Raw genomic sequence first — 10,213 nt, 5'->3', positions numbered from 1 at the left:
ATCTCATGTGTTCAATTCCAGGCTTTTAATTAACATGGCATTTTCAGTGTGCAGCAATCTAGGAAAGGTAATGTGTTGTCATTAACAGTGTTTTATTTATCTGTGTCTCCAGTTGTCTGTGTTACAAGAGCTAGGTATTATGCACATTATGATAGCAATATAGCAAAGTATTTTGTGCTGCATACATTAGATGAATTACAATTATTCAATCAAATTTTAGGTTCAATTTTAGGTTAATTCAAGGTTTAATGACAGTCTGAATAATCTTTCCAAATCAGTCAATTTGAGCCTTTTTTCGATGACGTCGTTTGAATTCTGGTGATACTGCCTGATCAGCTTATTGCTTCTTTTACTTACTTTATTATGGAAAAATAATGTGGATTGGACTTACTCTAAACATGATGCATATGCTCAGCACAAAGTAGATGACATGTGACCATAACAGTGGCAGCAGACTTTATTGAGAAAGGCATGTACATCAGGAACCAAGTGCCTGAGAACAAATTTAGGACAAAGAATGGACCACTGAAAATTAATCATTGGAGACAGTGGCTGTGTTTGACCCCGCATACCAGCATACTACCCATACAAAATTTCAGGCTGGTTTTGAAATGTAGTAGTAGTATGTTAGGTATGCAGTTTCGTACACAGCCAGCGAGAGAAGGAGCGTGCGACAGCTGAGTTCCGGAAGGGGGTGGGTCTCGCAGGGAGGATGTGGTTTAGAAGCACTTCCTGTGGACGATGGAGGGCCCCGCCTCCTCGTACTCGTCCTTGCTGATCCACATCTGTTGGAAGGTGGAGAGGGAGGCCAGGATGGAGCCTCCGATCCACACAGAGTACTTACGCTCTGGGGGGGCGATCATCTGTGGGAGGGCCAGGCCTTGGTCAGCTCCGAACATAAGCATATCGCTATCACACAATGTCCATACACACACGCTCAGGTTAGTATTGGGGCAATGTGGCAGAGCTGGGATGCCAAACAACAAACCTCTATAACTCCAGACAATGTTGGATACACTCACAGAAGTAAAGGTGCGAAAACTGCCTAAAAAGGTATAGATGCTTGTTTATCGGGTGGCACCCTCTAGGTACTGTACCCCTAGCCAGCAATATATAATTGATTTGTACATTTTTTGCTTGGAAAACGTCATCATATGTACCCAAAGAGAACATGACTTTACTTTCAGGGTATAATTGTAAAATTTTAACAGTTGGATCATGCATAAAAGCATGTCTGCATGTCTGCATACTTTTATGCATTTAGTTGCTGCCACATGATTGGCTGATTAAATATTTACATTCACAAGCTATTGTACAGGTCTACCTAATAAAGTGATCACTGATTGGAGATGGCACAGAGTATTGGCTCTTCAAGTAAACCCTGCAGCACTGTTGAAACTATATTGCAAGCCAATCAGAAATGTAACGTGAGTTCAAGGATTCTCATGTCAATACACCACAGTGTATCAAAATAAAATTGTGTTTTCAGCTATCACTCTTGCTTGGGTTTACCTTTCTACAGAATCTTGCACAGCTGTGCAATAGTTGTTTTGGTTGTATTCTCGTTTAAACTTTTCCCTTGCCATGACCTGCAATGTCATGGTAACTGGCTCATTTGGATTGACGTTCGCTGAGGTGCATCAACAATTTCTTGTCTCTTTCTTCTGTTTTTCTTCTGAACAATTCTCAAATTATCCCTCTGTTTTATGCTTATTTTTCTTCCTTCCCGACACAAAATAGGGCAGCGAGGTCTCATTTTAATCCAGGAAGCTCAGTCCCTGATGGAAAGAGCCACAAACTGGAAAGGTTCATTATCAGTGGTTCACACTTCTCTGGCCCCAGGGGACAGGGCCCAAGACGTGTAGCCTTCTTGAGAAGGCGTAGGTAGGCCACACCATTATTTCTGCTCGCAACGTGACTGTGTGTCTGCGTATAGCACCCCGGTGAGCTCAGATTGCGTAAATTACTTCTTGCTATGAATTGCATCTGTCTGCCCCCAGCTCTGTGGAGTAATCCATCTGATCACATTCAATGTATTTTTGATATGCATTGATTGCCCATTTTGAAAGGTACTTTCTTTCAGCGAAGGGTGGAGAGATGTCCACGAATCAATATTGTGGTTATTCGTGACCATATTTATTTTAGTCTCAAAGAAAGATGAATGAGTTGAATGTTTGTTTGTTTTTTTCAATGTGTGGTGTGGGAAAGGGAGTTTTGCTTGATAATACATAATACTTTTGTTTTATAAAGGGATATTTGTGATATACCTTCATTTCTTAATGATCCAAAAACCACGCCAGTGACTGTATATTATTGACTGTTGAAGACACCATATTGCATACGCATAGAAAATTCTAATAAGTAAACTTGTGTACACACACTCATACACATGCCATGCATATGCTTTTGGAAAATTAATATACAGTACCAGCCCCAAAGCTGTGAAGCATTAACAATACAGACCTGTCCATGTCATGCAATCAAAGGAACATTCTTCATCCCATAAATTTGGCTTAAATCTTATTTTTTTTTAAACTGTCAGGTTTTTGCAACAGACTTAGTGTGAAAATATGACAGTGCTTTTGTTGTATTTATTTATTTATAGCCTCCCTTGTCACGAGCGCAGACAAGCATGCACTCCTCCAAATCATGTGATGTCTGCCACTGCTTCTCATCACACGGAGGAAGACGCTTCATGTAAAGCTCAACAGGCACACAGGCTGGGGTCTGATCGGCCAGCGAGGGCTGTTGGAGGCTGGGTAAGACCCTGTAATGCCAGCCGAATTAAACCCTCCCCTCCCTGGGTGACTCTAGAGCCCACTCTGCATTGCTGTGATGGGCTGTTGACCACAGTCAGCTCTGGCATAGTCTACACTTAATACCAGACTTTTGGGCACATCCATCCACTGGAGCAGTACCTTAACATGATAAGCCAAGTATTTCTTTATTTTAAAAATGGATGGTGAAATAGGGACTTTATTGTCTTTTTACTCTAATAATCTGTGAAGTGTGAAGTATTCTCAGTGCTTTGGAATTTTAGTATTTTAGTATTTTGGTCTTTTAGTTTAGTTTTTTTGGTTAAATAAAAAAATATATTGGCAATGAGGTAAGACAGATTTGGCTAAGTCACATTTTGCAGTGTGACACTGTACGCAATATCTAAAACAGGAATATGAAACATTTAGAGAGAGTGTTGACTATGCTGTACCTTAATCTTCATGGTGCTGGGGGCGAGAGCTGTGATTTCTTTCTGCATGCGGTCACCAATACCAGGGTACATGGTCGTACCGCCGGAGAGCACGTTGTTGGCGTACAGATCTTTCCGGATGTCGATATCACACTTCATAATGCCATTGTAGGTGGTCTCGTGAATACCAGCTGACTCCATACCTGGGGATGACACATGAATCAGAGTCTAGAGAAAGTACTGCTGTTGCATCTTTGAGCAATATTCATGCCAATATTCAGAATGTGTAAAACAGGATGAAATATATGCGAATTGTACATAAAGCACTACTTTGGCTGACAGAACTCCTACCAGAAATTGTTTGGTATCTTTTTCAAATAAGGTATTTGATGCTGTAATTTCATCCACTGTGATGAACTTTGGCAAAGCAACATGAAGCCCAGATACTAGTGAGAGCCTTGTACTAAAGTCATGGTTCTACCCTACCACAGATTCTTCTGGAACTATTATATCAACTGGACGGTTCCTCAGCAGAGCTTCTGATTGGCACTTGGGCAGAGGCTATGCTTTAATTTGTTAACCTGTGTATTTTGTTTACTGCTTCATCTGACAGTGATGAGGAATCATTAATAATTTGATTAAGACAGCCAAGGTGTGCTCTACAAAATGGTGGCGCTGTGAGAGGTCCTGACCCCATTTCACTGGATTAATGACCCCTGTCATGTGACAAATACCGCAAATGAGGACTGTTTGAGGACTGTTTCATGTATACTTTATATATTTAGTGGCCAAATTATGTTGCTATGATTCATTTTATTGATATCATTATTGTATTACATACCCTTGACTCTGAGACAGTTAGTATTAAGTTGTGATTGAAATAGAGGATAAAATGTTATTAAATATTTGAAATGGTGAAATCTAATTGCTGAAGATAAAACTCGGGGCAGCAGACTGAGAATCAGCAGGGGAAATCAATGCATTATATGCTGTGCACAACAATTTGATATAATATCACGGAAATGTATCTTATGTGGTGTTACAATATGGTGGACTGACCAATGAAGGAGGGCTGAAAGAGGGTCTCTGGGCAGCGGAACCTCTCGTTGCCGATGGTGATGACCTGCCCGTCGGGCAGCTCGTAGCTCTTCTCCAGGGAGGAGGAGGAGGCAGCGGTGGCCATTTCATTCTCAAAGTCCAGGGCCACGTAGCAGAGCTTCTCCTTGATGTCGCGCACAATCTCTCTCTCGGCTGTGAGACAGAACGCGAGAGTCACACCCAGAAAACTTCATCAGGTGTTACAGGGGGGTCACATGCAGTAAAACAGCAGAGAAGAGGGGCGGAGCTAAACCCTAGCTCTAAAAGACTGGGTGCAGCAAGGTGCAGTAGCAGCTGCAAGTGTTTGGAAAGTTCTGGAAAGGAGTGTTGACACTAAATAAGTACTTATAATGTATACTGTGGAACAAATGTATACTTCGTTCAGCCTCCACAGGCCGCTTGGCACCTCCCCCTCTCCGAACCTCCACCTCACGCTCAGAACTACTGTCTGTTCTGGCTCCACGGTGGTGGAACAAACTCTTCAAGCAGCACCTCTCCCCATCCCTCCCTACCTCCCTGTGAACCTTAATTGTTGTCTCTGTGACTTGCTTTGTGTATCGGTATTTTTAGTTGGCTAGGTAAGCAGTGTTTGGTTGCTTGCTCTGTTGTTTAAGCTTGCTTGCTCTGTTGTTTCTTCGTTTCTTTGTTAAAAAAAAAAAAAAAAAATTGGCCCTCGTCCTTATCTTTGTTGTACAGGTAGTAGTTGAAATTGTACTTCCCTCTAGGGTCTTTCAGCGAACTTATCCCTGGTTATGGGTATGCACTTTGTTGTACGTCGCTCTGGATAAGAGCGTCTGCCAAATGCCAATAATGTAATGTAATGTAATGTAATATTGGCTTTCTGTGGAACTACTTCCGCATAATTCAGCCTTTCTGCCAGCAGGCTGTGCTATATGCATGCACTTCTCCTGTCATGGTCTTAACTAACAAAATGTTTGTCCAATTGTGCCGTTTCCGCTTTAAATGGCAGCATGAAAAAGCAGATGAGTAAAGTTCTGTTCATGCTGTACATGCACAGTGTGTGTATGCATACTCTTTGTGTATGTGTGTTTGCCCATGTGTCGCACGTGCTTGCTAGTGTGCGTACGGTATGTCCTAGTTGTCTGACTTCAATGACAGAATGTCCCAGTGGTGGAAACGCAGCTTGATCTACAAATCTTCTGTGAGTAACTATGGAGCTGGCTGCCCCTTCCTCTACGGGCAGGACACCAGCATGCCACTGGGCCCCAAAAACCCCCTCCCTGCCTCACCAAAAGGCCAGCTGACATATCTACTAATACGCCCCGCCCCTCCCCTGTTGTCTACTGCTGTGCCCTAAAAAAGCTATCTTTAGTGCACGTTGCATGCTTTCAGATCACTGAAAAAGATTTAAGGGTGCCATATAAATTATACTATTAATTAGTCTTTAGAACTTTTTTTTTTAAAGCTCTTTCAAAATTAAGACCAAACCGCTTCATCCCTTTAATGCCCTGTGCTTGTAAAGAATCCATGATTTGTTTCTTCAGAGGCTCTATCAGAAAGAATCAGCAAACCAACTGTAGATCAGTAAGTAGATGAGGAGACATTAATCGTACATGTTAATTGGATTTGGTTGTTCCTAAGGATATGAGATAAAACACATTTCTAGAGCAGAGACTATAAGCAGAAAGCAAAAAGAAGAAAGCAGTTCATCTTTAGTCTGGTATTTAATGTCAAGCCAACGGACCTCAGTGTCTTTTATTTGCCAAGATGTGAAATATGTGAAATACTAATCCATATGGTGCAAAATTATCTTGTTGATTTACTTTGACCATATACAGTGGGGTTTAAAAGTCTAAGACCGCAATAAAAATCTGGGGTCTTCTGTAAAGAAAAAGAAAGTTTCAGGATTTTGAAAAATTGTAAACAAACTACAGTTATTTCAAGGCTGAACCAAAGACCAAAGAAGGCAAGGAGTGCTGCACAATCCGCAACCACCTGACCTCAACCCCATTGAACATTTATGGAGGCACTTGAAGCCAAGCATTCAGTAACATCACAAGATTGTCTTTATAACATTAAAATAACACTGGGATAACACGGGTCATTAGATTTTGCACAAATTTATGTCCATGCTAGCTAAAATGGAAGCATTTTCACTAGTGATCTCAAGTAGATGCAGATGACTCATCTTGTGAAAAAGACCAACACCAGTATAAGGACTGGCTGGTCATGTGACCTGGGTCTTACCAGTGGTGACGAAGGAGTAGCCTCTCTCTGTTAGGATCTTCATGAGGTAGTCAGTCAGGTCTCTGCCTGCCAGGTCTAGCCTCATGATGGCGTGGGGCAATGCGTAGCCCTCATAGACAGGCACATTGTGGGTCACACCATCCCCAGCATCCAGTACAATACCTGTGTAGATACAGACACACACACACAGAGGAGGCTAGCTGATCACTAAAGACTTCCAAAGACGGCTAAATTGTATATAAAGGCAGTTTGACAGTTTCTTGTATGCTCATTACTTATTTGTTTGAACATTTTGTTTCATTTGTTTGCTCATTACTATTTAGCCCAACAAATGTAAGTTCAATAAATGGGCATGGGAACTGTTCCAGAATAGTTAGAGATTCCAATAGCCAGGAAAGTTGTACTGTAATAGCTCATTAGTAAGATTTGTACATGAATCACAAAAAATAACTTAATTAATTATTCCTGATAATGTGAGGGCACACTATTAGCCATTCAACAGCACATAGTATATCTTTATTCAAAATGAACTACCCACCAAACTGCTGCTGCTCTCTAAAGACATTCACATAAGAATAAATAATGCCACTTTGCAGAACAAACTGTATTTATTTGACAGGGATATAGAAGTGATTCCATTAGAGGTAGGTGGAGGTGGCCAGGCAAACTAGGCCAGACAAAGACTATTATCTCCTGTCAAATCTCCTGCAGTTGTTCTCTTAGTGTTTGCTTCTTAGCCTGAACACACTCACCAGTGGTACGGCCGGAGGCATAGAGAGACAGCACAGCCTGAATGGCCACATACATGGCCGGGACATTGAAGGTCTCAAACATGATCTACAGAAACAGGCCGTGTAAAATAATCATTCAAGAGTAACAGTGAGTTCTTCTGAAACAAAAAGGACAAGCCACTGAGTGGTTAATCATTCAATAAATGTAGGTAAGTCCAGGTTAAAGGGTTTAAGTCAGTGGTAGAACACAACTATTGTACCCTTGAAAAGGGTATTTTTCCGCGTTTACCCGTATCTCCTGTATAAATGTGTAAAAGCTAGGTTAAAGAGTACGTTATGTAATTCAACACAATGTTTATATGTTACATATTATATGTTACATATTAAGCCTAGTCCTGGATTAAATTTAGTTTTGTTGGGAGAAATCTCCGCTCAAAATGTTATTTTGTCTGGGACTGGGCTGAATCTGGCCCTATATGGTTGATAAAATGTGTGATGGTAATTGTACAGGATCTTTTGCGTGGACCCTAGTGAAATCTGGAAAGGATGCAGGCATAGGTGTGGCCCACCTGGGTCATCTTCTCCCTGTTGGCCTTGGGGTTCAGCGGGGCCTCTGTCAGCAGAACGGGGTGTTCCTCAGGGGCCACGCGCAGCTCATTGTAGAAGGTGTGGTGCCAGATCTTTGGGCAGGTTGAACACAGGAGACCAACATGAAACAGGCACGTAGGTGTCCTGCCTTCAGATCTGGTAGCTGCTTCTCCCATATGCTACAGCCCTGTTTCAAAATGAATCCCCCTTCCCCCAAGCCATCTACAAATATAATGTCGTAGAAAATACAGAGCAAATGGCAGTTGCGTTTTACTTCTGTTTTCTGAGAAAGAGCCCATTACGAGGAGAGTAGATAGGCCAGCTCATCATGTTTGTTTTATACAGACAGGGAGAAAAGAGAGAGTGTAACACACAGACAAATTATGATAGCTCAGAAGCTGCCATGGCAAGGATTGCACCGGGGATTCCTATATGGATCACTTGATCAGTTCTATTTATAAAATTAGTTTACCAAACCTTACAGTAGTTCAACATAAGATTGCATAGGCATCATTATCTGCATAGGACAATGATGAAATATATAATTACAGTGCGTGTCGTGATGCTGGTGAGTCTGTGCTGGTGAGTCTGCACAGGTTTAGGTACCTTCTCCATGTCGTCCCAGTTGGTGATGATGCCGTGCTCGATGGGATACTTTAGGGTCAGGATGCCCCTCTTGCTTTGGGCCTCGTCTCCAACATAGCTGTCCTTCTGCCCCATGCCAACCATCACACCCTAATGGAGCCAAGAGAACAATTCACATAAACATTAGACTATAATAACTTTCACATAGCCATTAACGTCTTCTTGATTTTTTAAAAATTAGAAATAGAAATATCAGGGCTGCTGGGTGGCTCATTTGTTTAACGCTCCATGCTGTGGTCAATGGTAGAGCCGCATGGTCCAGATCAAATGCGGACTGTGTCAGCGCCGACTGAAGCCGGCAGCTCCATAGGACAATGTGCAATTGTCAATTGTATGACCCAGGGTACAGGAGGGTTCAGTCAGTTCGGGGTCTATGCTCCTTCTCTCTGTAGCAACCCCGTGGTCTTCCTCTGATTAAATTCTACGTAAGCTTAGCCATGGGTTTTGGTATACTGTACTAAACGCATGAGTTGCAAAAGGTCTTAAGACTGCATGACGTTCAGAATATACCCCAAGGAAGAGCTCGGTAAGAAGTCAGGAAGTAGTTACATTTATTCCAACATTGATCTTAATCTTGATGAAGATGAATGCTGTGGGCTATCGTGGTAGTCATGGTAGATAAGGTCTATCATGGTAGATGAGGTCTATCATGGTAGATGAGGTCTATCATGGTAGATGAGGGACGGTGTTACTGCAGGACACAGGGGCTCACCTGATGACGGGGACGGCCAACAATGGAGGGGAACACAGCTCTGGGGGCATCATCTCCCGCAAAGCCTGCCTTGACAAGGCCTGAGCCGTTGTCACACACCAAGGCGGTGGTCTCCTCCTCGTCACACATCTTCACTAAGTCAGCTGTAGTCCTGTACACACACACACACAGGTGTAAAATCCAGGTACAGAAAGTCAAAGTCCTTTGTTCCAATCACCTGGGCACATATTCATAACAGCAAGGACATAAACACGGCTGGCTTACAAGTAACTACGGTAAAGTAAATGGTAAAATAAACAAAAGTTTATTTCTATTACTAACATGCTGTGGCCCTGTTTAAAAAAACTAAGACTGTCCAAAAACAAAATGAAGGGAGTTGTGGGCTAAACTCACCCTTCTAGAGCAGGAGAGGAGGCCCGTTTACTGTCGCTCCCTTGAGAGAGTAAGCCAGACTTCACCTGGCCTCCACATTTATACAGGAATCCCCACGACACCGTCCAACGAATACCTCCAAATCATCAGCCCTTTTTAGGAGCGGAAAAGGCAGGTCCGCCGACCCACCTTCCAACGGAACTGGAATCTGTCCATCCAAATGGGCCGAGCAGCCTTTGTATGGGCTTAATATTAGGCTGTAATTTATTACACGCAGGTTGAGTGGCCTAGTGGGGGCAGGTTGGTTGACAGGCCACTTGCGCTGAAAGGCATGTGTGGGTCCAGCAGCATTGTGCGCTATAAATAAGGCCAGAGGCATCTGTCATAATGGAGGTATGTCCATTTGTCCGTCGTTCGGACGAGATGCTTCTGCGGGAGAGATGTTCTGACAGGACATCGCGTCCAGAATGCCTTCAAAGGAAATTTCATTTTGGTGCCCCTGCGATTGCTGTGGTAAATTCTCCAGCGTGTTCATGCACCGCAGAGGTATGGGAAAGGGGGTAATGGCAGGGGTCGACACTGCCCAAAGCAAATGGAAATCAATGTAGGAAAGCATTACTCAATCAACTTACAATGAAGACCTATGCTTTGAAACAAATACCTAAATAAAGC

The 10,213-nt window shown here is 42.7% G+C and overlaps 1 protein-coding gene across 1 annotated transcript; it reads right to left on the bottom strand.

The window, feature by feature from the left end:
• Positions 1-567: 567 nt before the first annotated feature.
• On the bottom strand, positions 568-9,592 carry LOC133130603 (actin, alpha cardiac muscle 1-like). Its single transcript, XM_061245282.1, has 9 exons — positions 9,563-9,592; positions 9,170-9,320; positions 8,419-8,547; positions 7,794-7,904; positions 7,246-7,330; positions 6,494-6,655; positions 4,247-4,438; positions 3,209-3,390; positions 568-863 (listed from the first exon to the last, which is right to left on the bottom strand). Exons 2-9 carry the CDS (start codon positions 9,296-9,298, stop codon positions 720-722), a joined length of 1,134 nt encoding a protein of 377 aa, XP_061101266.1. The 5' UTR covers positions 9,299-9,320; positions 9,563-9,592; the 3' UTR covers positions 568-719.
• Positions 9,593-10,213: the final 621 nt, after the last annotated feature.

Source organism: Conger conger, chromosome 6 (genome assembly GCF_963514075.1).
Source record: "Conger conger chromosome 6, fConCon1.1, whole genome shotgun sequence".
In the NCBI taxonomy this organism is placed as follows: domain Eukaryota; kingdom Metazoa; phylum Chordata; class Actinopteri; order Anguilliformes; family Congridae; genus Conger; species Conger conger.
This window is presented reverse-complemented; position numbering and strand designations above follow the sequence as displayed.

What these genes read in the sequence shown, in the direction of transcription:
- LOC133130603 (XM_061245282.1), bottom strand. Translation starts at nt 9,298, where the DNA reads ATGTGTGACGAGGAGGAGACCACCGCCTTGGTGTGTGACAACGGCTCA. An exon ending in TTGGCCGTCCCCGTCATCAG is followed by an intron (nt 8,548 to 9,169) that starts GTGAGCCCCTGT and finishes TGGCTCCATTAG; the next exon opens with GGTGTGATGGTTGGCATGGG. An exon ending in CCAGCACCATGAAGATTAAG is followed by an intron (nt 864 to 3,208) that starts GTACAGCATAGT and finishes GCCCTCCCACAG; the next exon opens with ATGATCGCCCCCCCAGAGCG.